This window comes from Muscardinus avellanarius (assembly GCF_963383645.1).
Source record: "Muscardinus avellanarius genome assembly, chromosome: 9".
Classification (NCBI taxonomy): domain Eukaryota; kingdom Metazoa; phylum Chordata; class Mammalia; order Rodentia; family Gliridae; genus Muscardinus; species Muscardinus avellanarius.
This window is the reverse complement of record NC_137795.1, coordinates 83,798,642-83,826,236: the sequence shown is the minus strand read 5'-3', so window position 1 is coordinate 83,826,236 and position 27,595 is coordinate 83,798,642. Positions and strand designations below refer to the sequence as shown.

Genomic DNA, 27,595 nt, shown 5'->3' with positions numbered 1-27,595 from the left:
TTATGGTAATTTGAGCGCTTGTCCGTAGAGATCATACTCCTTAAATAATATGTATCTTTGAATAGCTGCTGGTAGAGGAAGCTTCTCCACAGAGGCTGGCTGGCAGAGCCGCTGGAGTCCCATAAGTCTTCGGATTTTTAACCGACAGAGGTGCTTTAACGAACAAGGATTCTCTGAAATGAGTGAGGAGAAGAAGCAAAAATTAAAAACAATTGATTGGCTCATAAGATACACATTTTTCCAGAAAAACATGAATAATTTCATTCTGAAAAATGTACGCACAACTCAGTAACTGGTGAATTTACGTAACATTCACATTGTAATGAAATATTCTAGACCACTCCACTCGAGTATAAACTCAACTAAACAGAGATTTCGTCTGTATCTCTGCCAAGAACATAGTCTGGCTCATAGTCAATGTCCAACTTAGAATTTGCCAAATTCTAAATTGCATGGACTTTATTTTAAAAAGCAACTGCTCACCTCTCCCTCAATTTATTTTTTAAGAACTGAGGATTACAAAGATATATTTCTTTCTTTCCTTTACCTCTCCTTCAATCTTTCTGATGAATAACTATCCAAGAAACCACCAAACAAATGACTGTAAAAATCCCTCATTATTTGAGGTGAGGTTTGTTTCCAGTGTCTGATGCCTAAATATTTTATATTTTCATGAGAAATACACTAACAGCATTAAAATTTCTGTTAGCCTTCACTTTCAATTTTTACTTGATCTATATTATAATTAAAATACTGATATGATTACAGTGACATGAAGTACTGAAAGGACAATGTAGGCTTAGCTGTGTGGGTTTTGGTTTCAGCTGGCTTGTATTAGAATCCTGACTCAATTACTTAGTATAATGTGTGACTGTGGGAAAAGTATTTCACCTCTGTGATTTTGAACATTAAACAAATTAATTCATATAAAGTATTAGAGAAGTTCTTAGTACATTGTAACCAATTAATAAATGTTTATCATTCATTTCACTAATCAAAAAAGCACATTTCTGTTAACATTTAAAATTATCAACTTGCAGAGTATCTTTTAAAAGAAAATTTAAAGCAACATCTTCTAAAAATTGTAGAGACAAAATTATTGTTACCAAAATAGAGAGAAAAAATTTATGTTTAAAAAAATTGCATTTTTTCTCCCACTGCTTTCTGTATACCTGGAGGAATCCTGACACCCAGTGGTTGAGCACTTTCATAGCAATCAGTTGGCTGACTAGTATTGTGTGGCTGAAAAGACAAACTTCCTGGTTTATGCTAACTTAGATTGCCTTTTTTTAAAGACATTAGAAGTGGCAATTTTTTCCCAATCAAGTATATGAACCATTAATTCCCATTTAGAAGCAAAATCTGTGCTGTCTACAACAAGAAGTACAGTGGTATTATAGAAAAAGTCTGAGTTTTAAGAGTTCAGGTTTCTCCTGTTATTTCTCTCCCTCCTCCCCTTTCCCTCCTTTCTTTTTCAAGGAATCCTGTGTATTGTTCATATGTTGACTCATCACTGCCTGTGTTCAATATTTCTAGTCTTCCAAATCTTTTTTTATCTATTGCGTTACCATTTGATTTTATAAAATTTTATTTTATCTCGTATGACTCTTAAGGTATTAACTACATGTTATTAGTTTGTTTTTCCAGTTCAGTCTTCATATTTGAAGTTATGATTTTCTTGGCAGGTGTGGGGGAGCACGCCTGTAATCCTACTATTTAGGAGGTTGAGACAGGAGGATCACAGGTTTGAGACCAACCTCAACAATTTAGTGAGACCCTGTATCCAAATAAAAAGAAAAAAATAGAGCCGGGTGTGGTGGCACATGCTTGTCACCCATCACTTGGGAGGCTGAGACAGGAGGATCACAGGTTTGAGGATAGCCTCATCAAGTAATGAGACTCATTAGCCTAGCAAGATCCTGTTTCAAAATAAAATAATAAATAAATAAATTAATTAATTAATAGGGTTGGATGATTTAACTTGGAAGTAGAATGGCCCTGGATTCAATCTCTGGTACAATTAAAAATAAATAAATGGGCTGAGAGTGTAGCTCAGAGGTAGAAGGCCTTTGGGTTCTACCCCTAGTACCAAAAAAGAGAAACTATTATTTTCATTTTATTTCTAATACCTCCCTGAGTTCTGTTACTTCATTTCTGAACTTTATTAATCTTGACTTAGGTTGTTCTTTTATGTTTTAATCATTTTCCTATGGCTTTGGGTCTTTTTGGAATTGAAAGTTTCAATTATTTTGTGTGTGTGTGTGTGTGTGTGTGTGTGTGTGTGTGTGGTACTGGGGGTGGAACCCAGAGGCTTTCTAGCTCCGGGCTATCCTCCCAGACCTTTTTTTACATTTTATTTGGAAACAGGGTCTCACCAAGTTGCTGAGAGCCTCACTAAATAGCTGAGGCTGGCTTCGAACCTGTGTGATCCTCCTGTCTCAGCCTCCCAAGCGCGGGGATTACAAGCATGCGCCACTAAGACCGGCTATGTAAGTTTGATTTTTAAAAAATTTTTAGAAGAATGCCTCATTCGAGATAACTCTTTTGCCCGGTGTAGTGGCGCACGCTTGTAATCCCTATGCTTGGGAGGCGGAGACAGAAGGATCGCGCAGGTTCCAAGCCAGCCTCGCTTGCTTAAGAGACCTGGTTTCTAAATAAAATATTAAATAGGTCTGGGAGTGTAGCCCGGAGGTAGAGGGGTTCCATCCCCAGTACCACCACCAAACAAAACAAAACAAAACAAAACAAAAAAACCCTTTTAAATTTATAGAACTTTCTATCCTGTTATTTTCTTACAATGATCCCAAATCTGTTGGCCCTGAGGTCTCCTGCTCCTCCTGTTTGCTGCTCCACATTTATATGTACGCTCTCATCCTTGCACTTCTCCATGGGCTTTATACCAGAAAGGGATCTCTGAGATGTCAAAGGATCCATAGGTTCTATACTATTTTATAATTCCCCTTAGCCTTATCTTTTAATTTATAAAAAAAAGCATAATCATATTTTATATTTCATGACATACTTTACATGTGTGTTTTATTTCAGATACTACCCATAAACTTACTGTGTATTAAAAAATATAAAATACTAATAACTTAGTTTTTGAAAATAACTAAATTTTTTTATTTTTAATCTAATAGATACTATGTTAAGCACCTTACATGCATGTGCCTGTTCTCTGTCTCTCTGTGTCTCTGTTTCTCTCTCTTCTGTCTGTCTGTCTGTCTGTCTCTCCTTCTCCCCTCTTATGCTGGGGGACCAAATCTAGTAACTTGCTAAGCAAGTGATCTACCACTGAGTTATATTCTTAGTCTCATGTATTATCTCTTTGAATCCCCATAACAACCTTTTGAGATTAATACTACCTCAGCCCCATTTTATAAAACAGATTTCAAAATCTAGGTGTAAAAAGTGTAAGTACATTGTTCAAAGACACACAGCTAGTATGACCGTCTTGGTATTTCTTATGGGAAGTTAAAAAATCCTCCTCCATTTAGAATAAAAAGAAGATACACTAAATCATTGCTTGTTTCCATGAAGACATCAAACCCAAATCACATATGGACAAAATGTCCCGGCAACCATACTCCTAGGCAAGGGTAGAATTCCATCCCGCCTGTTCCCAGGTCTACCTGACCTCAGAGCTCAACACCCAGGCTCCCACTACTGCAGCATTCCTCAGACTCTAAAACTCGTGTCTTACTTGCCACAGTCTCTTCTATCACACAATTAATTCCAGGAGAAGCCTGATTTAGGTACATTAAGAGTGCCAGATTATTTAAATGTCATATAAGTTCTATGATGCTTTTTTTAAAGCTCCATGAAATTGATATTCAAAGTAAGTTTTAAGAGTTCATTTTCTCAAAGTCGTGTGTGTGTGTGTGTGTGTGTGTGTGTGTGTGTGTGTGTGTGCAGTACTAGGGATTAGAGTCAGGTCATTCTACCTCTCAGCTATATCTCCAACTCTATTTTATTTTTTACTTTGAAACAGGGCCTACGTTGCTGAAGGCCTTGCTTTAGCTGAAGCTGGCCTTGAACATGGGATTCTCCTGTTTCAGTCTCTCAAGTACTGGGATTATAGTTGTGCATCACCATGCCCAGCTTCAAACTCATAATTTGAAAGAGAAAGCCTCTCCAAAGATCTCTTCCTAGTTTCTGTTTGTATTTGAAGTGTTTAAACTATGCCTTCCTTGACACTGTTCTGAGTCACGTTTGTGATTATAATTAAATATGCTCTGAGAGAATACAAAATGGCCTGCCTGTAACACAAATCTATCATCAAAGACCCGAGAGAAAGTGCATCATAAAGAATAATTCTGATTTCTTCCATCCCATTTACTACATAAGTATTAAGTACTTGCCACTCCCTAGACACTATGCTGAGAATACAAAAGACCCAAGTGATACCCCCACTTGGAGATTGTTATTTACATGTTATATGTATATGTTAATTTTCAAAAATTGATTTCTAGTCAGAATATTAATATAAATTGTAAAAATAAAGAGTTGGAAAATATCATGCAAACCCCCAGATTTGTTTCTTATAACAGGAAGTGTTACTGATGATTTGTGTGTGTGTGTGTGTGTGTGTGTGTGTGTGGTACTGGGGATGGAATCCAGGGGCATTCCACCTCTGAGCCACACCCCCAGTCCTATTTTTTATTCTTTATTTTGAAACAGGGTCTCACTAAGTAGCTGAGGCTGACTGTGAACCGCGATCCTCCTGTCTCAGCCTTGCAAGTACTGGGATTAAAAGCATGTGCCACCTGCCTGGCTAATGATGATTTTTTAGAAAAAAAAAAAAAAATAACCTACATATAGAGTAAAGAAGCACTGAAAAAAACCAAAGGCGTTAATAAATTTTCCTCGTAAACTTTTCAATTTAAAAATTGTAGGCAAAATGTTTTCTTTTTACCTAGTATTTGGCGGATTTCTGGCCATTCTCTCTGTACCTCTAGCGCAGCCTTCAGTTTCGCACACAGAGGGACGTAATCCATGTAATCTATCAGTATACGAACAACGCCTCCTACCAGGTGCTTCATCCAGGGAACTGTAATAAACTCACAGAACTGAGAGAATTGATAAAATTTAATTTAGTAGTACTTTCACTGTACCATAAACAAACACTCAATTTAGTACAGAAAAGTTACTCTTTGTGTTTTTACAGGAAATAAAAGAGCCCTCCTTGTAATAAAAAATAAATAAAAATAAATTGTTTGCTTTTGTGAACCAATAACCTTGAAAACATATGTATGGTTCTGATGGAACTGTAGTTAACACAGCAGAGAAAATTCATGCATTTGTCCACCATCCAGCCCCAATTTTCCACCAAATAAGCATAAGAGATTGCTTGCATAAATTTTACATTCATCTATATTCTGTTTCCAATTTTAAAAAATGCTGCATCTTTTTTGTGAGTAATTTTATGCTTACACTCTAGCATTATCGAAAACAAAAACAGAAAATAATCAAGAATAAGAAACACAAAAAAACTTAAATTGTAGGTGTGGTGGCACATGCTTGTGATCCCAGTGCTTGGGAGTACAAGAGTGCAGGTTCGTTGCCAGCCTCAGCTACTTAGTGAGGTCCTCTGCAACTTAGTGAGACCTTGTTTCAAAAAAAGGAATAAAAAATTAGGACTGATGGTGTCACTTGAAGGTAGAATGCCCCTGGGTTCTATTCCCAGTAGTGAAAAAAAATAATTTTTCTTTTCTTGTAAAACCCTTAAATGAATGAAAGTCTATGGTTTAGGCTACAGAACATATTTTCATCTTAACCTCTCCAAGACAGACCATATGTTAGACAACAAAACAAGCCTTAATAAATTGAAGAAGAGCCAAATAGTTTCAATTATTTTTTTTTTTGTGACCACAATGATATAAAACTAGAAATCAACAACAGGAGGGATTTCAGAAATGTTACAAATACTTTGAGACTGAACAGCATGCTCCCAAACAACCAACGTGTTGATGAAGAAATCAAAAGGGGAAAATTATAAATTAAAGTATTATTATTTATTTTTGGTATTGAATATGGGACCCAGGGACATTCTATCTCTGAGCTATACCTTCAGCCCCTTTTATTTTTTATTTTGAAACAGGGTCTCCCTAAGCCCCCAAGGCTGGCCTCAAGCCTGTGATCCTATCTCAGCCTCTCAAGTACTGGGATTATAGGTGTGTACCACCACACCTATCTGTATTAAATATTTAAGTTTCTTGAGACAACTGTAAGGGTTTGGATGATGAAACAATATGAAGAAGAAAAATATGTAACTCACTGGGTTATCTTTTATTATGCAAGATGTCCATCCTGGAAGTACCTCTTCCTCTATCTCTGACCACACGAACGAATTTCCAAAGATGTCCCCGTGCATGCAGTCAAAGCACATCTCCACTTGATAGCCATTATTCAGTAACAGCCTCATCATGGCCTCATCATTTAGAGCGTACTGAATGGCACTGGGGAACCGAGTGTCATTCACATGCATAAAATAACAATTTACATTTGCTCCGTGGGAAAGAAGCAGCCGGACGATTTCGTGATTGTTGGCCCTCACTGCCACAAGGAGACAGTTGAGGGGATCTAGGTTCGGGTCTGCACCTGCAGCCAGAAGGACTTCTGTGCAACGGATATCATTGTTAGAAACGGTGAAATAGAGCGCAGTCTTCCGCTCATCATCGTAGCTCTGCGAGATGTGGTCAGCAAGAAGGGCGTTGACATCAAAACCATTCTCGATGAGCAGTTCCAGGCACTGTGCATTTTGTCCATCTGCTGCCGAGTGAATGGGCGTTAGTCCGCTTTTCCTAATAGCATTTTTGGATGTTACTGGGATTAGATATTTCAGTGCACTGAAACAAACAACAACGACAACAAAACCCTCAAAGTCTCCACAGCATAATGAAAGTCAAGAAATTAAACAAGCTAGACAAGTGAACGTAGTTTGTGTAGTTCTCTTTACTATCCCTAGATAACGTTATACTGACACATTTAACTTTTGTCCATATTGCTAATACGACTTAGTTTAGTGTGATATAGTTCAGGTTTCTTTTATCTTTCTATTCTAAGTGTTCCAGGGAAACATGCTAAATCTTTTGTTTCATCCTAGATGTGATTCCTTAGGATCCATTCCCACCTTCCGGTTCTTCTCAGAATAATATTATTTGTATGAGCAAGCAATGCTATTTAATAAAAAAAAAAAGAAAGTTAAGTGCCCTGGGTGGCATAAAAGACAGATCTATAATCTTGACCATGAGAATAATGGAGTCATAGGAACTGAGGATTGGAAGTAACCTTTAAAAGAACAGTAAGAAGTAGCTTTAATCCCTTTAGAAGAACAGTAAGAAGTAGCTTTAATCTCTTTAGAAGAACAGTAAGTAGCTAGAAGGAGATTGACTTGTCCATGATCACACAATTGCAGGTACAGAAAGGACTAGAAATTTGACCTTTTGAGTTCTCAGTAAGCATTCCTCTTTCACTGATTTCTAAGCAATCTATCCTTTAATATTGGCAACACATATCCTGTCTCCTTCCAAAACTTGTAATTGAATTACTAGCCGAAAGAAGTCTTTACTATACATCAGTCCAACTGAAAGTCTTTGCCACAGCTTATGTTTCAAAGTACATGTGATAAATAGTTGTGAATTTCACACTTGACTAACCAAGTAGACATGCATGAGAGCCACTAGCAGGGAAAACTTGATCTCTTGTGCCTAATTCAGAGCTACGATGTGTGAATTTATGAACACTGGGAGTCAGTCCAGGTGAACTTTAACATGTCACTTCTCATCAGTTATGCGTCACTGGACCCTTACTTAGCCAGTGTGGCCACCCCAAGTGATAAAGCCTAACTACTTTACAGTTTTCAAACTTATGAAATATATGCAATTACCTAAAACCATTTTCTCATGGTGGAGAGTTCAATACAGTGCTTCTAGACTTCTATTGATATGTTGATTATAACACATTTTGTGATTTTAAAATGTATTCAATCAACCATTTGTATGAAAAAAGGAAATTTATATTTCTAATAAAAATATACTTACCATTGTATTAAAATATCATGGTGAAACAAGGAAATAATTGGAGTAACATAGTATTAAAAAGAAAATGAGCATTTATTTTCACTATTAAAATAGTACAAATTCATTTTGTGCAAGTACAAAGATATAAAAGAAAAAGGGAAAATCAAATGAGTTCTAAGCATTTAAATATAAAACTTGTGAACAGTTCACTACTTATTTTTGGATTTTGGGGAGTATTATATAGAGAAAAGCTTGAGATTGTTACTGTATATACAATTTTGCATATTTAAATTAAAGTGATCACCCCATAGTATATCACTCACAGATAATGTCCCTCATAGGCAGCACGGTGTATAGGAAGGTGCCCTGCTCTGTTGGGGACATTTCCACTTCCTCCATATTCCAGCAGGAGGGCAATGCAATCAGGATTCCCCCCTCCTGCTGCCTCGAACAGCACTGATGCCCCGTCATCCGCTAAAGCAAACACATCACCTCCTGGAAAAAGATGGCATAACCATGACTGAACAGCATCACTGAGGTAGCACCTTGAAAAATAATCTGTGCTTTTCTCTTCTGATTAGAACTTAAAGTATAGCATTTAGATCATCTGTGTTTTCAACATTTTCAATAAGCAGTTATGCAACATGCTTCATTGTATTAGAAAATCTTTGGGTCACAAGACCATGAAAGACACCAACCTGTCAATTTCTGTAATGGACAAATATTTACAGGAAAATGGTATCATTAAGCTTTTTAATTTAATGTCAATAATATACATTCCTTATTTCCACTCAACAAATATTTATTGACTACCTTCCCCATGCAAATACTATATGTGATTCTAAGTTGAATAGTTCTGACTATCTTAAGGAGCTTAAAGGCAAAACCAAACAAGATACCATCATAAAATATAAACTGCATGGCCTTTGAGCAACATGATTCCTAGGAAACATAGTCTAGGGACAAGAGGGTTGTATTTGAATATGGTTCTCCTGCTTACTTTGAGAGATGGGGCAGGCTACTTCTAAATTCTTTTCCATCTTTGCATCTGTGAACTGGAATACTACAGTTTATTTTACAGAGATTATTAGATAATTAAATGAGGTTATGTTTGGAGACAAAAAAATTTAGATTTTTTCGCCCCATAGAGGATCCTTTGAGATCATGTTTTAGCTTTAATTTACAGACGAGAAAACTAAAGACCAGTTGCTTAAGTAGGCAAGGGTCTCACAAGGAGTAGGTAGCAGAAGTGAGTTTAGCAGTTAGATTTCTTAACTCCAGGTTGTATAGTTATAGAAAGCACTTTGAGGGCTTAGAGTGGTGGCAAGGTCACAATCTCTTGGAGAATAGTGAAAGAAATTAGGGAGGGGCTGTCTCAAAAGATGGACTTTGTGCTGGAAAATATCCCAGAGTAGAGCAAAGGTCAGACCCAGACACTGTAGAGGGACCACCACTGGTCTACTTGGCTGGAGTGTAGGATACAAGATAGGAATATTGAGATATAAGCCTGGAAAAACAATTCAAGTTGCCTCTATAAAGATTTCTGAACAGTTGATGGTGTTGTAGATGTCCTTTAGGGAGAGGAACCACATTACTAGAAACCAGGAGACTGTTTAAGAAATGACTTCACTGGTTGAGGAAAGATGGGAAAAGTGTGACCAAGATGGCAAATGGACAGGAGGTGAGGACCAGGGAGACACTATAGGACCTCACAGCTGATCAGATTTGGGAAAGAAGATGATGGGGGAATTCGATAAACCTAACTTTTCAGTCCTGGCTGAGAAAAAAAAATGATTGTATCAGGAAGTAGGAAAAGAGGAATTCAGTTTAGAAGATGAGGCTGAGACTCTGCTGAGCCATCTCTATGAAAATCAGGCTGTTGTTAGAGAGAGTCATCAGAGCTGGGGAGATAGATCTGTAGGTCACAATGTATGGGGCTTCCCTGAATTGTGGAACAGGGGCTTGGGTCTAAAAGCCTTGTGCCCAGTTACTTTTGAGGAAGAGGAGCCCATGAGGAATGTAGAAGAGTCTAAGAAGAAGTCAGAAAAACATAACTCTTTTTCACATACCTTTGTGGATTAGATGCTCTAACACATCACAGTGACCATATTCAGCAGCAACCCCTAAAGGTGTGACTCCAAATCCATCTCTCAGGTGGACATTGCCTCCGTGGTGTAGGAGCAGAGCTATGATATCTTTTCGGCCTTGCTTGGCTGCTTCATGCATCGCGGACCATCTCTTGACACAGGGTTGATCAAGGCTGGTGTCGTATTCAATCAGAATTGATACCATGTCATAGGAGCCCTGTTTTACAGCTTGAAAATTATTTAAAAAAAGAAGATCCAACAGTAGGCATATTAACATGAATGCTTTATGTGGTGTTAAACTAATTACCAAATTTAATTTCCAAAGAGATATTAGCTATTCCTTTTTCTTCTACCAAGGAACATTGTATTTCTCATGCGCCTTCCATTTCTCATATCCAAATTTCTCAATTTAAACTGTAAGTAGACAAGATGGTACTGTCTTTTCTTTAAGATTCAAAGGAAGGTGAGTTTCCTAGAATATGCACATTACAAGGATAGTATGCTGTGTGTACCCTTTTTCAACTTCAGCCTTTTCACCAACAAAAGAGAATCGCATCTGCTGTCAGGTTGCATAAATTAGATATGCATGTAAAATTATTAGTATAGTACCCAGTATTTAATAGGAGCTCAATATTATTACTATTATTCTATCTCTCTCAGGACCTTGGAGCCTCATATGCCAATATTTGTGAAGTTCCCCCATTGAAACAAGTCTCTTTTTTTTCTACCAATGAGAGCAGTAATTATTAAGTGAACTTTTTTTCTTATATGTTCCTTAGAAGTTAACAGTAAGACTGTATATAATTTGGGTGGGCCAGCTGGTCTAAACTAACAAAGTATGTGACAGCTAATAAAGTCAATCTTCAGGTCCCTAAATCAAAATCAGGTTTCTCTCTGTCCTACTTCTTGTCTCTATTGACTGGAATTATAATGTTGAAAGTTGTTTTATTCCTTCTTCCTTCTTGTATAATTAGGAGGCTATTACTGTTAATATGTAAATACTTCTGAAAGATGTAATACATTTTCTTGATAATAAAATCATCATTAAAAACAGATCAGTTAGGTTCACTCATCCATTTATTCATCATTCATTTATTCAGTTCCTGCTAGTTGTATGAAAGCTCTGTGTTGAGTACAGTGGACTGTTTAGAGAAAAAGCTTATGCTGTCTTCTATTTGAAGAGAGACTCCAAGTTTGGAACTTTGTTTGGAAAGGCAGAAGGAGATGTGAGGCTGCACAGAATATTCTGGGCAGGAAGGAGGCAGAATGCAGAAAGGATCTAAGGCATAGCAGAGACTCCATTGGAGCGACGAAGGGATTTGGGGAAGGAGGGAGGAGGATAGAGACGTAAGAATGGTAACAGTTTAAATAATGCTATGTAGCCGGGCGTGGTGCCACACACTTGTAATCCCCGCGCTTGGGAGGCAGAGACAGGAGGATGGCGCTGGTTCGAAGCCAGCTTCGCTGGCTTAAGAGACCCTGTTTCTAAATAAAACTATAAAATAGGTCTGGGAGTGTAGCCCGGAGGTAGAAGGGCCTCCAGGATCCCCAGTACCACACACACAAAAATAATAATGCTATGTATGTGGATGAAATTCTTGATACCAAGCTCAGTGACACGCATGAGCAGTGGAGGGAAACACACAAGTGTTCTGAGCCCTTATGTTCCTATCGCTCTTTACCTCATTATGATGTCTTATTTACAATGCACCAATAAAAGTATTTAAGTAAAAAAAAATAGATCTAAGGCCAAGAGGAGGGAAATGGCTTGAAATGGTGCAGCAAGAGCATAAAGACAAACTTTGCCTACTTTCTCTGGAGGCAGGTTTCAATTTTTCTCCTCTACTTGTCTAAAGTAGAATCTGTTGACAAATGCCTCTCTCCGAGTTGCCCATCTGCCATCGGCAGCTCTAAGCGCAGCAAATTCTCTTACCCTGGCTGGTGGCAGTGCAGAGCAGACAGCAGAAAGCCAAATGAGCTAGAAGTGTGTCCTTATTTATCTTCTTGGCTCTATTGCATTTTTATTTTAAATTAATTAATTAATTAATTAATTTTGCAGTACTAGGGATTGAATCCCGGGACATTCTATCTCTGAGCTACACGCTCAGCCCTATTTTTACTCTTAATTTTGAAACAGGGTCTCATTAAGTTGTGGAGGGTCTCACTAGCCGAGGCTGGCTGCAAACCTGTGATCCTCCTTTCTCAGCCTCCCAAGTACTGAGGTTACAAGCGTGCACCACCACAGCTGGCTCCTATTTCTTCTTTTCTTCTTCTTTGTTTTTTTAATTGGGGGGAAAGCATTAAAACAATGGTACTTTTAATCATGATCTAATTTGCTTTTGTTTCACTGAGAGACCATATTGATCAGTGATATTATTCTTTAAGAAAATAACACATATATAGTCCATCTTCAACTTAAAATAATTAAAAAAATTAAACTTCAGCTGGGTGTGGTGCACATGTTTGTAGTCCCAGGATTTGGGAGTCTAAGACAGGAGCATTTCAGGCTTGAGGCCAGCCTCAAGCAATTTAGGAATGGCTTAGGAAACCTAGTGAGACTTTGTTTCAAAGTAAAAAATAAAATAGGGACTTCCGGGAAGATGGCGACAGAGGAAAGCGGCACTTACAAGTCCCACTAACAATTGAACTCTATTACCACAAAACCAGTGCCTTTCAGAGCCAGAAAACACCACCAGCAAAGAAATAAAAACTGTAAATACAAGGGACAGAGAAAAAGAGGGCTGGAAAAACAAGACACCAGAAAGAAACCAGCCCGAAGTGCCATGGCCGCCGCAGTGTGGAGCAGCCGAAGCCGCAGTGTGAAGTGGCCTACATCTTCCCTAGCAGCACCAGGCTCTAGAGAGAAGGGAAACTCAGAATGGAGCTCAAATCCAGAGAGGAGGTACGCTGGCCTCGCAGCCTAGGACTCAGCAGTAGAGCCTTACTGCTGGCGGCAGCGACGAGTTCACCGGACAGCTCTAGACCAACGCACTCAACCAGCCACCAGGTGTCAGAGAGGAGGGGTGGACAGCGAGCCGAGGTGAGCCGCTGCTGAACAGCCGGGTGGCAGTCAGCAGTTTTTTCGGCACAAGGAGTGTCTAAAGCTCCCAAGGGCCGGGATCAGCACACCCCGCAGGGACTCAGTGGAGCTCAAAACCAGAGAAGAACTACGCCAACCTCATGGCCAAGGACGCGACAGCAGCGCCTTACTGCAGGCAGCAGCGGTGAGTTCACCGGAAGGCTGAAGACCAACGCACTCACTCAACCAGCCACCAGGCTCCAGAGAGGAGGGGTGGACAGTGAGCCGAGGTGAGCAGGGGCTGAACAGCTGGGCGACAGTCAGCAGTTTTTTTTTTTTTTTTGGTGGTACTAGGGTTCCTGGAAGCCCTTCTTCCTCCGGGCTACACTCCCAGACCTATTTTATATTTTTGAAACGGGATCTTTTACGCCAGCGCGGCTGGCTTCGAACCTGCGCGATCCTCCTGTCTCCGCCTCCCAAGCGCGGGGATTACAAGCGTGCGCCACCATGCCCGGCGACAGTCAGCAGTTTTGTTGGCGCAGTGAACATCTAAAGCTCCCAAGGGCCGAGCACAGCACACCTGGCAGGGACTCAGAGCGGAGCTCAAAAACAGAGAAGAAATACGCCGCATCACGGCCGAGGGCGTGGCAGTGGTTCCATATTGCCAGTGGTGGCAGCAACGAATCCACCGAGTTCACTACAGCTCCATCAGCGCACTCAACAACTGTGAGTCAAATTGCGGCCCCTAGGGGAGAAATCCCAGTACTGTACTCCCAGGGACTTGTGCAGATAGTCTCCCTGGGTCAGAGATTTTAGCAGTGCAACCCAGTGGGGGAGTGGCGGTGGCAGAGATATCACACCATAGTCACAACTCCCCGCTGGAGAACGCCCAACGCGGCACCCCCCACAGTCTGGGCAGCCTCGATTGATTCCCTGGGTCTGAGACTTTGTGATACAACCCAGTAAAGGAGTAGTGGTGACTGAGATACCACAAACTCGAGATCCAGAGCATCTTAAGAGAACTCATAGTGACTCAGGGAAGAACCCAGAGAAGGCACAAACTTCCAAAATCATGGGAAAGAGAAATAACAATGGAGCAGTGAATGTCCACAACCCCACAACATCAGAATCTGATAACACAGAAATCCAAAGATCTCTAGAAGATCAAATCAGGAAAATAACTTTAGAAATAATAGAGGACTTTCAAAAAGAATTCAGAGAGAGTCAAAAAGAGATAAAGGATGCAATCATTGAAATAAAGGCCTCAATTCAAAGTATAAACAACAGATTAGACCACACGGAGAATAGAATCTCGCTTCTTGAAGATGATCATTCCAAAAATGAATGCATAGTTTCTAATTTAGAAAAAAAAATCTGACAGCAGGAATCTGACATTGAAAAAATATGGGATCATTTTAAGAGAACTAACCTAAGAATAATTGGAATAGAGGAGGGAAAAGAAGGTGACACCAAAGGGATCAATAATCTCTTCAAGGAAGTAATAGCAGAAAATTTTCCAAACATAGAGCAAGAGGTCAATACACAGGTCCAGGAAACTTGTAGAACTCCCTTTAGACAGGATCGGAGAAGAGGATACCCACACCACATAATTGTCAAAATGACTAATGTGGAAGCCAAGGAGAGAATCTTAAAGGCAACAAAAACAAAAGGCCACATGACATACCGAGGCAAACCAATTAGAATCACTCCAGACCTCCCAAACCAAGTTATGAAAGCCAGAAGGGCATGGAGTAACATATTCCAAACTCTGAAAGAAAACAACTTCCAGCCAAAAATTTCCTACCCAGCAAAACTATCCATCAAATTAGATGGGGAAATAAGAAGCTTCCATGACAAACAGGAACTGAAGGAATTTATGTCTTCAAAACCAGCGCTAAAGAAAATATACAAGGAGATAAACTGCAAAGAGGAAATGGGTAATACACGCCAGAACCAAAGAAACAAGAATTCCCATCCAGCAGACAACTAAGCAAAGAAGAATAAACAGTATCTCAAACAGAAATAAGATCTTAACATGTTGGGAATTAAAAATTATCTCTCTATAATCACACTGAATGTAAACGGCCTCAACTCCCCAATAAAAAGACATAAAGTAGCAAAATGGATTAAAAGCCAGAATCCATCCATCTGCTGCTTACAAGAAACACACCTTACAAGTAAAGATAGGAACAAACTCAAGGTAAAGGGCTGGAGCAAAGTAATCCATGCTAATGGTACTCGAAGACAAGCAGGAGTAGCAACTATGATATCAGACAAGTTAGACTTCAAACCCAAACTTATTAGAAGAGACAAAGAAGGTCACATTTTACTGGTAAAAGGAATAGTCCAGCAAGAGGAAATAACAATAATCAACATCTATGCCCCCAACATAGGGGCAGCTACTTTCATAAATCAAACTCTTTGTGATATGAAGTCACACATAAATCCCAACACAATAATACTGGGAGACTTCAACACACCTCTCACAATACTAGACCGACCTTCCAGACAAAGGGTCAGTAAAGATGTCTCAGAACTAAAGAACACCATTAACCAAATGGACTTGTTGGACACATATAGAATATTTCACCCAACTACAGTGGAGTTTACATTTTTCTCAGTTGCTCATGGAACCTTCTCCAAAATAGATCACATCCTGGGACACAAAATGAGCACTAGCAAATTTAAAAAATGTTACATACTTCCCTGTGTCATTTCAGACCATAATGGAATGAAACTAGAAATCAACTATAAGAAAACCCAGAGAAACAACATAAACATGTGGAGACTGAACACCACACTTCTGAATGAAGAATGGGTCATAGAAGATGTAAGAGGTGAAATCAAGAAATTTTCTAGAAACAAATGAAAATAAAGATACAACATACCAAAACCTCTGGAACACTTTGAAGGCAGTAATAAGAGAAAAATTTATAGCACTGAGTGCTCACATAAGAAAAACAGAAAATCTTCAAATAGCCTAAAAACACACCTTAAAGCTCTTGAAAAGCAGGAACAATTGAACCCCAAAGCCAGCAGAAGACAGGAAATTATTAAAATTAGAGCAGAAATTAATGAAACAGAGAATAAAAAAACAATACAGAAAATCAACAAAACCAAAAGCTGGTTTCTTGAAAAAATTAACAAGATTGATAAACCACTAGCCAACCTAACTAAAAAAAAAAGAGAGAATCAACCCAAATTATGAAGATAAGGGATGAAAAAGGAGACATTACTACTGACAGCATAGAAATCCAGAGGATTATCAGAAACTACTTTGAAAACCTATACTCCAACAAAATGGAAAATCTGGAGGAAATCGACAACTTCCTAGATAAATACAACCTTCCTAAACTGAGTCAAAGTGATATAGAACACTTAAACCAACCAATAACAATCAAAGAGATTGAAACAGCAATAAAGAGCTTACCATCAAAGAAAAGCCCAAGACCAGATGGTTTCCCAAGTGAATTCTATAAAACCTTTATAGAAGAGCTAACCCCAATACTACTCAAACTTTTTCTGGAAATAGAAAAAACTGGGACTCTCCCAAATACATTCTATGAAGCCAACATCACACTAATAACCCAAACCGAATAAAGACAGTTCAAGGAAGGAAAACTATAGGCCTATATCTCTGATGAACTTGGATGCAAAACTATTAAACAAAATACTAGCAACACGTATTCAAAACCACATCAAGAAAATCATTCACCATGAGCAGGTAGGGTTCATCCCAGGGATGCAAGGCTGGTTCAATATACGAAAATCAATCCATGTAATTCATCATATAAACAGAATCAAAGACAAAAACCACATGATCATCTCAATAGACACTGAAAAAGCATTTGATAAAATTCAACATCCATTTATGATAAAAACACTGCAGAGAATTGGAATAGAAGGAACATATCTCAACATTATTAAGGTAATATACAATAAGCCTACTGCCAACATCATATTAAATGGGGAAAAACTTCAAGAATTCCCTCTAAAAACTGGAACGAGACAAGGATGTCCACTATTAACACTTCTCTTCAATATAGTACTAGAGACTCTAGCCAGCGCAATAAGGCAAGAAAAGGAAATCAAAGGAGTACAAATAGGAAAAGAAAAACTTAAGCTTTCACTATTTGCAGATGACATGATACTATATTTAGAAAACCCAACAAACTTAACCAAAAGGCTTATCGAACTGATCAACAAATTCATCAAAGTATCTGGATACAAAATCAATCTTAAAATATCAGAAGCTTTCCTGTACACCAACCATAAATCCACTGAAAAAGAAATTCAGAAAACACTTCCACTCAGGATCTCCCACAAGAAAATAAAATACCTAGGAATAAACTTGACCAAGGAGGTAAAAGATCTCTACAAAGAAAATTATAAAACATTGAAAAAAGAAATCGAAGAAGATCTTAGAAGATGGAAAGACCTTCCATGTTCATGGATTGGAAGAATAAATATCATTAAAATGGCCATGCTCCCAAAAGTGATCTACAGATTTAATGCAATGCCCATTAAACTACCAAGATCATTCCTTGCAAACATAGAAAAATCAGTCCTTAAATTTATCTGGAATAACAAAAAGCCATTGTAATAAAAACAGCATGGTATTGGCAAAAGAACAGATATATAGACCAATGGAGCAGAATAGAAGACCCAGAAACAAGTCCACACACTTTCAGCCAATTGATTTTTGACAAAGGGGCCAAAAACATACACTGGAAAAAAGATAGCCTCTTCAACAAATGGTGTTGGCAAAACTGGTTAACCATATGCAGAAAATTGGATATTAATCCCACTTTTTCACCCTGTACAAAAGTCAACTCACTATGGATCAAAGACTTGGAAATTAAACCAGAAACCTTGAAGCTCCTTGAAGAGGTCATAGGTACAACACTACAACACATAGGTACAGACAAACATTTCCTCAACAAGACCCCAAAGGCACAACAAATTAAAAGGAGAATCAATACATGGGATTGCATGAAACTGAAGAGCTTCTGCTCAGCAAAGGGAACTATCAAGAACCTCAATCGAGAGCCAACAGAATGGAAGAAGATTTATGCCGCCTACCCCTCCAATAGAGGACTAATATCTAGAATATACAGAGAACTCAAGAAACTCAACACTAAGAAAACAAAGCATCCAATAACAAAATGAGCAAGTGAACTAAATAAACACTTCACAAAAGAAGAAATTCAAATGGCCAATAAATGCATGAAAAAATGCTCAACATCACTGGCAATCAGAGAGATGCAAATCAAAACTACACTGAGATTTCACCTAACGCCAACTAGAATGGCAATCATTCAAAACACAAACAATAACAGATGCTGGTAAGGATGTGAAGTGGGAACTCTAAGACATTGTTGGTGGGATTGCAAATTAGTGCAACCACTTTGGAAAACAGAATGGAGAATCCTCAGAAGAATGGGAACAAATCTACCATTTGATCCAGCAATACCACTGTTGGGTATCTACCCAAAAGAAAAGAAACCAAACTACCAAACTAATGCATGTGTATCTATGTTCATAGCTGCACAATTCACCATAGCCAAACTATGGAACCAGCCAAGATGTCCATCAACAGATGAATGGATTACAAAACTATGGGATATGTACACAATGGAATTTTACTCAGCCATCAAAAAAACTCAATTACATCATTTTCAGGGAAATGGATGGAACTGGAGGACATTATGCTAAGTGAGATTAGTCAGTCAAAAAAATAAGAAATCAGATGCTTTCCCTAATATGTGAGAGTTAGGGAGAAATGGGTCATAGGAGGAACTCTTGAAAGAGGAAATCCTATAGAGGAGCAAACAAGACAACCTAAAGGAGGATAAAGGAGGGGGGAAAGAGGAAAATCTCTAAAACACACAATATACTTAAACATATCGAAGTCAATCACTAAGCCAAGCAAGGGAGGGAGGGACAGGGAGGGAATGGGGTGGGAATTGGGTAGGGGTTAAATCAGAGATGAGTACATGTTTGTACACACAGTTTTTACCCCAATATGTTGTATGAATATAATGTACCAATAAAAAAATTTAAAATAAAATAAAATAAAAATAAAATAGGGCTGGAGGTGTAGCTCAGAGGTAGACTGTCCCTGGGCTTAATCTTCAGTAACACACACACACACACACACACACACACACACACACACACACATTTCAACTTTATTTCCAATTTATATTTTGGAACTAACAATATATTTTTGTAGAAATATTAATGCAAATGGTGGGAAACTCCTCCCAAGCTAACCCACAAAGACATTTTTAACCAGTAACTGAAATAATGAAAACTCATAAGGTATTTATTGAAATAACAACTGAATAAGCAAAATAAAACATATTAAAGTTATAGTTCTATATATGTTATATAATTTTAATTATTTAAATTTAAAATTACAAAATTTAAAATTGTTTATTACTCTTCAGAATATTTTTTGAATTTAAAAAATTCTTTTAGTTTTTAAAAATCTTATGTCTCCAATACTTAAAGAAAACCTAGCTTAAATTGAGGAATTTAGGAATTTAGATGAAAAATTTTACCCAAAGTTCAGGTACTTTTGAATATTTATAGTGTGTTGGCTTTTCTTTTTATTTAAATGTTATTTTATTTCTTTTCCTGGATATTTGTATTTGGGTACTATAACTTACATATCAGCTGTCAGTGATTTTTCTGACTTATAAGACACAGAAAGAAGAGAGACTTCTGAGCTATCCGGTTGAGGACTGGAAGGTTGAAAGAGGAGATGGTGTAAATAGGGTGGATATTGATTTGAGACAAAGAAAATAAGAGAAGTGAACTGATGTGCAAATAACAGGGGATGGATAATAGAAGGCATTGCGCCAAACCATCCCTGAGCTTCCTCCTACCCTGGGCTCCACCTGCCAGGATAAGCTTGTTGCTATCCAGCTGAGGAAAGGTGACACCGAGTGGACAGAGAGTGAGTCCCAAACCCCCCTACTAAGTGTCAGATCATCACAAATCAGATATCTACCACTCAGCAAGTAACCCTGTAACCTGACCGTGATACATCACAGGGCCATAAGCCCAAGCCAGATGGCTGACTGGAAGGGCCCTGGAGGGACCGAAAGTCACTTTATCTTATTTTTGCAACATAAGGATATTCTATGAATAGAAACAAAAATGATGTTATCAGACTAAGAAAATGCTGAACACAAAATTATACAAAAAAGAGCAAAACTTTTTTTCCCCTCCTATCTCTCCTTCTCAAGTTAATGGATGGCAAGCAGAAAATTTCAAAGCAGCCCATAGATTCAAGAAAAAAACTGAGGCTGGGCATGGTGGTGCACACTTGTAATCCCAGCATTTGGGAGGCTGAGACTGGAGGATCACGGTTCATGGCCAGCCTCAGCTACTTAGTGAGGCTCTTTGTAACTTAGTGAGAGCCTGTTTCGAAATCAAGAATAAAAAATATGTGAAAGCTAAGGAGAAATGGGTCATAGGAGGAACTCTAGATAAAAAAGGAAATCCTATAGAGGAGCAAACAAGACAACCTAAATGAAGGGATGGAAGGGGGAAAGAAGGAAATTCTCTAAAACACACAAAGTACTTAAAACATATCAAAGTCAATCACTAAGCCAAGCATGGGAAGGAGAGATGGGGAGGGAATGGTGTGGGAATTGGGTAGGAGCTAAATGGGCAATGTGTACATGCATGTCCACACAAGTTTTTTACCCCAATATGATGTATGAATATAATGCACCAATAAAAAATTAAAAAAAAAATAGCTGGGTGTGGTGGTGCACACTTGTAATCCCTGTGCTTGGGAGGCAGAGACAGGAGGATCGCACAGGTTCGAAGCCAGCCGCGCTGGCTTAAGAGACCCTGTTCCCAAATAAAAATATAAAAAATAGGTCTGGGAGTGTAGCCCGGATATAGAAGGGCTTCTAGGAACCCCAGTACCACCCAAAATAAATAAATAAATAAATAAATAAATAAATAAATAAATAAAATAATTTTGTATTATAAAAAATTAGGGCTGGTGGTGTATCTCGGAGGTAGAATACCCCTGGGTTCTATTCCCCGTACTGAAAAAAAAAAAAAAAAAGAGAACAAAACTGAGAAAGTCCCATGAATGATTCATTTTTTTTTTTATCAAGCCTAAAAGACTTGACATGGGCTCCACAACAAAGGTCCCAGAGAAGGCCACTGAGAAAAGTTTCTCTTCTCCATATGTGTGGACGACGGGGACATAAGGGAATACCTCCGGAATATTTCATTCACTTCTTCCATGGAGATATTTGTCCTTACTTTGACACTGCCACTGGGTTTTAAAAAGACATTTTCACATTTTTATTCTATTTTTTCTGATAGCACTATTTATTAATTGATTGGTGCACTGCAGTCATATTTTAATGGGGTACAAGGTGGTAGAGTCACACCTACACACATCACTTACTCATTTAGCCCTTTCAGTTCCCACCCCATTCCCTCCCCGCTCCCTTCTTCCCATGTTTGGCGTAGTGACTGACTTCGATATGTTTGTGAATGTACATCATGTACATTAGGGAATTTCCCTCTTCCCCTTTCCCATCTCCCTCAGTTAGGTCCCCTTATTTGCTCATCTATAGTTTTTCCTACTTTGTCTAGAGTTCCTCCTATGATGCTTTTTCTCCCTAGATCATCCAGTTTTTTACTTTTTGTGACTAATCTCACTTAGCGTAATGTTCTCCAGTTCCTACACTTGAGATATTGCTAGAGGATTAAACCTACATGCAGAACAGTGAAGTAATGCGAATGCTTAATGATTGCTGTGAGCATTAAGCCTGAAAGAGCCATTTACATGAAGCAAAAGCAAAACAAATGAGTGATAATTATGATTTGGTAGTCCTTTAAAAAGTAACTGGAGTGTGGAGAGCAAATGGAGATTATTTTTATATTTTCAAAGTGAAGAAGCAGCATATAACTATTAAAAGTCATCTTTCCCCCCCTAGAAATCACAGGTTATCTATAGAAACAACAACCATTTAATGAATGTTATTGAAAATGCTTCATGGTATATATTGACCTTTGAAAAATGAGACAGATCACATAAAACATGGTAAAGCAATGTTCAAGATGAATGTTCAATTCAGTGTCTGTAAAACCTGTTCAGAGAGTTCTGGTTTATTTATTGAAAACACTGTTACTGTGACACAGAGGCTGGTTAACATATATGCGCAGACTGTTATTTGCTCCTCAATATTTGTGCTTGCCTTTCTCCTTTTAGTAATTGAAGCCCCAGGTGTTAGTAGGTCATAAGCCAATCAGATAGGGACTAAATCTAACCTTCCCTTCACCTAGGTGTTGCTATGTGATAAAATCTGAACTAATGAAATATGCAGGGACTTGCCCTCTGCAATGTCTAGGTCATCTTCTCAAATCGAGGATGTTTCCCAGGGCTTCTTTTCTCTTTCCTGCTGCCTGGGAGATGGTGACATCTGAACCAACTTTGGAAGTTCTTTGCAATGGTGGCAAAGTCCCTGGGTCAATCCTGAGCTCTCTACCTCTGACACGTAGTTTGAGAAATGATGTGTTTAAATTCATTTTTATTTGATTGCTTTGTGTTTCTGGTTTTTTTTAAATAATAAAAGCTTTGCCAGCATCATAGCTATCACAATTTGATAGTCTGGTCTAATCTGAAAGTGGGAAGGCTAGAAGCTCTGACATGAAGCAAGAGTAAGGAGAAATCAGGCTAGAATGAGCCATCCTGTGGCTATGTCTCTTTGTATGTCCCTGGCCTCTATATCCTCCAAGGTTCTTTAAAGAGTGGAGGCTCTTTGAAATCTTTGCAGATTTACTGCTTTTTATTATTCTCCTAGTTTATTTTGAATACACACTTTTAATATAGCATTTATAACACTACTATTTCTTCTTAAAATTTTTCCTTTCCTTAAATATTAACTACTTCTACACCACTTTTTCATTTAAATCATACCTAGCTCGCCTACTAGACTGTTTAAGAGGAGGAAGATTAATTATTTCTCTTTACAGGCAGGCCACCCAGCACAGCATCAGGTTTAATGTGACTTCTCAATTCATTTTTTTTATCTCGATGTTGCTGATCATGCCATCAAATGAAAATATTCTGCTAATGTCATGACATTTCTGAGTCTTCTTTCAATAATATTCAGGTAGATTTTAAAAAGCAGTGACCCTTCTGTGAAAAGGAGCTGTGGTGGTGCTAATGACCCATGACTGTAGCTTGTGTTGCATTACTCACTTTCTATGGTGGCTGCTAAATAATCTTAGAGTCTCCTCTTCCTACTGCTCATGGAAAAGTCCATAAAGGTTCTCCTCTTCTGAGTGTCTATTACATGTGAGGAGTTTTATTTATATTTTCTCTAGTTTTATAACAGTTTGGTGTGGTGGATGTGGTATTTTTATTTTACACATAAAGAAACTGAGGTCTGTGGTTAAGAACCTAGCCTCATGGTAGGTTCTTAATTCATGAATCTCAGGTACCAACATCCAAATTTTTACTCCATCATTCCACAGTTCCTAAGAGAAAAGATATGTCACCTCTGGTCATCTGTAGTTAATTTCACCTCTTTTTACTTCTACGAATAGTCCTGACAATTTGTTATAATTCAACCATTAGCAGGATCCACAAAGCTGAGAACAGGCTGATAAGGACACTTAGATTTGCAATTCTTTCTTTGTCTTGTCACTGTTCCTTAGGATCTTCTGGCTCCACTTCCTTCCAGTTTGCTCAGATTGTTCTGATGTGGACCTGATGTCTTTCTGTTTGTTATCTCTTTTCTACCTTTTTCTTCTGGTTGCGTATTGCACACACAACCCTCCTTACAACTGGACTCTACTTAGAGAGTCTTTCTTTAGACTTCACCTCTGGCCTCATAAAACTAGTTCAGATCCTTTCTGGTTAGTCACTCTTTATAACTGGATGCTGAAGAATGTAGTCACATTTCACATTTGAACTCTTGGTGGGATGCAAAAATAAAATCACCGGATGAGTGAAATGGGGGTGAAAGCAGGGACGTGGGGTATATAAAAAAAAGTTGAAGTTACGTAACTTGGCTAATATGCAGTGGTTTCTAATAAATATTACTATTTATTTATTATTTGTTTAAAACTATGAAATTTCTAGGGAAAAGGTCACTTACCAATCAGAAGGGGCGTCTCTCCTTTGTCATTTTTGGTGTTGGGCCATACTCCTTTTTCTAGTAAGGTTCTTACATTTTCCACTAGACCAGCTTTGATGGCCAAGGTCAAGGGTGTTTCTCCATCACGGGTCTTGAATTCCCAGAGTGTCTTATAGGAGGCTAAGATATGAAAGCATTATGTTGAAAAGTTAAAAATATTTACTTATGGGATATATATATGTGAGATTGGAGATTGAGCCCAGGGATGTTATATCTCTGAGCTATACCCCCAGTCCTATCTTATTTTTTTTTGAATCAGGATCTCACTAGGTTGATGAAAGTTTGACTACTTGCTGAGGTTTCTTCCAACCTCCTGTCTCAGCCTCCAAAGTACTGAGATTAAAGGTGTGTGCCACCACTCACAGTGTGAATAATCCAAAATTATATACATCAGATTTAATAAAGTCAATTAATGGTAAAGGGAAGGCTAAAAGCAGATATGATAAAAATTTACCAAACGAAGGTGAGGAAACCTAGATGCACGTGGACTTGCTAATCAAACTGACAGCTAGAAATCCAACCTCTGTTTCAGGTTGCTCTTTTGAAAACTGGTTGCTTATTCTCATTTCTTGAAACATTATGTAAAGCATCCCTCCAGTCCTTCATTTTATTATTTAAATTTCACATAAACTATTTTTTGCCAAGTGAAGTGTTTGTGGGAATGAGAATATATTCCCACAATGAATAAACATATCATTGTGTCAGAATATGTTAAAAAAGAAATATTATTCTTAATGTTATCTACATCTATGTATCTAGCTGTCTAGTTATATAGTTGGCAGGCTAGCTGGTTATCAAGTACTTCTTATAACCTCCAAAACTAGTGAGCAACACCAAGTTAATAGAGTACTCTCAAAATGTTCTATAAAATGCTGACATGTAAAAAATGCTGTTTTAGAACATAAAGATTACTATAAATGCTTAATAACAAGATGGTTTATCACAATAGTTGTTAAAGCTATGGATAAAATAATGTAGAGACAAATATATTAAGTACTACTTGTCACAATATACTAATAGTCTTTTGAAATTTTATGTTGTTAAGTAGTTCAAGGTGAAAAGTTAAAAATTGGCTTCCAAAAGGAAAAGGCTTTATATTTTATATCAATGAAGTTATAATGTAGAAAAACATATTACTCATAGCTGATTACCATAATTTCCCATAAATCCATGTCACATTCTTAGAGGATGGGAAGGATGAACCACAAACACCATGAAATATGCTTCTTTTTCTTTTTCTGTTTCTAAGTTCAAAACAGGTACTGCACTTTTGATTCCAAGTAATCTCTCAGTCTTCTTTTCATTTTTGCTTGTTATTTTCACTGGGAACAATCATAACTTCTACATTTTTGTTCTATTTGTCAGAAGGGTGTTACATTCTCTTACCATCGAGAACAATCTCAAGTATTTGTTGAAAGGGTTGAACGACAGCTTCATGCAATGGAAACCATCCTTTTTCATCAGCTTCATCCAGCGCATGTTTATATTTTGCATACTCCTGAAGCTCAAGAATGTGACCTAAATTAAACATGTGGACTGATAACACATCTTTGCCTTTGCAAATTGGGATTTCCAATCCATCCCATAACAGTATACCATTTACCTTGTTTTATAGCCTCCACAAGTTTCCTGTTTTGATCGCTTAAAGGTACAAATCTATCAAGAAAGAAAGAAAGAAAAAATAAACCATATTTATACTAGGGAAATGCTTTAAAAAAACAAAAAAGTTTAATTTCTAGTAAGTTTTTGTAATAACCGAAATCTACAGAATACACACACAATTGATTTTATCTACTTTAAAATTTAAGTGACTAGGAGTCAGATATAGAATATGTTTATAACATCACACTTAGGAACACCAGTGACATGGCAAAATACAAGGTTATGATGTTATCTTTGAGGTTTCTCTAAGCAATGAAGAAAGAGAAAACAATTGGAGTCAGAGTCAGCAGGGCTGGGTCCAGGTTGAAGTCTGATTTTTTTGATCATGCGGGAGCCTATTTGCCTCTCTGGGTGTTAGTTTCTTCATCTGTAAAATGATGGGATTAAATAGAAAGATCTCTAAGGCTTTTTCCCAACTTTAGAAACTCTATTCTCAATAGACATTTATTACCTGGAACTTAGTAAATTTGAATAGACACTTACTTGGGAGCTTATGAGTCACACTGCATGCTAGAGTCTTTCATCAACTGATTTCACAAGAGAAAAGAGGCAAAACACTTGTTGAACAAACACCTGCTCACTGGCCCAGCAGGTTATGATTTAAACCCTCATGGAAATTCTCTGGTGTGCGTGTTTATTAAATGGAAACAACATGTTTTAAAACAAATTTACTTAATTCTATTAAACAGAAACATCTACTAACACTCTAGGCTTGGGAATGCCTTCCAGGGACTTCTAGAGCTCTAAAGTCTGTTGGAGATAACGGAAAAATTTTAAGGACTAAAAATTTAAATGTAATTCGTCCACTATTAGAAGCACACAAACACCAAGCGCTGTGTGCGTGCATGTTTTTTTTTAAATCAACTCTGAACCTCACTCTGATATATGATTGCAATGTATTAAAATAGTTTAAAAAGCTCAAGAGCAATAAATGTATAACACTGAACTGATTCAAAAGTACTACCATATTTCAGAATATAAGATTCTAAATACTATCATAGAATATAAAGGTAAAATAATCCATATTTCTGTGAGAAGTATGTATGTTGTTAAGATAGAAGTTTACTTTTGCAGTTTTAGACTCTCTTACCTAATACATCACTTTTATGTATGTTTTAATTTATTAACTCAGAAAAGTTAGCTGGGATAGTAGCAGAATGTGCTATAGGATATACAGACTTTGGTCTACCTGTCTGTACATGAACTGTACTTGCAAATTTGTTCAATCTACTCATTGTTCTTTTTGACTACTTAATAATTAAGAAAATATACAATCCTGTTTTATAGCCAGGTAATTTCTATTTTTCAATGAAGGTGGTGATTTGTGGAAGATCAGATTATTAACATCTGTGCACAGAAGCTTTGAAGGTTCCCTACCAGACAATAAGGTAAGCATTTTCCTAGAGGAGGAGTCAGGAAATAGCATTCAATTTATCTTACAACAAAATGAATACCCTAAAGGAACTTCACTGAAGACAGTTGATTGGAATGCTACCTTTCAGGATGAAATACCATCTGGCTGGCTTCAATGGATTCTTGAATACTGAGCTGAACATCATAACTTGTTAGATGGTCTTCATCAGGGTCATCAGTAGTATCCATATCTAGACACAATTTTGA

General features: G+C 37.7%; 1 protein-coding gene across 1 annotated transcript; it reads right to left on the bottom strand.

Annotated features, from left to right (window-relative positions):
* On the bottom strand, positions 1-27,595 carry ASB15 (ankyrin repeat and SOCS box containing 15; the record flags this gene model as incomplete). Its single annotated transcript, XM_080701441.1, has 9 exons — positions 27,471-27,595; positions 25,917-25,969; positions 25,700-25,831; positions 24,275-24,433; positions 10,091-10,336; positions 8,345-8,516; positions 6,278-6,848; positions 4,916-5,069; positions 1-173 (listed from the first exon to the last, which is right to left on the bottom strand). Exons 1-9 carry the CDS (start codon positions 27,575-27,577, stop codon positions 1-3), a joined length of 1,767 nt encoding a protein of 588 aa, XP_080557567.1. The 5' UTR covers positions 27,578-27,595.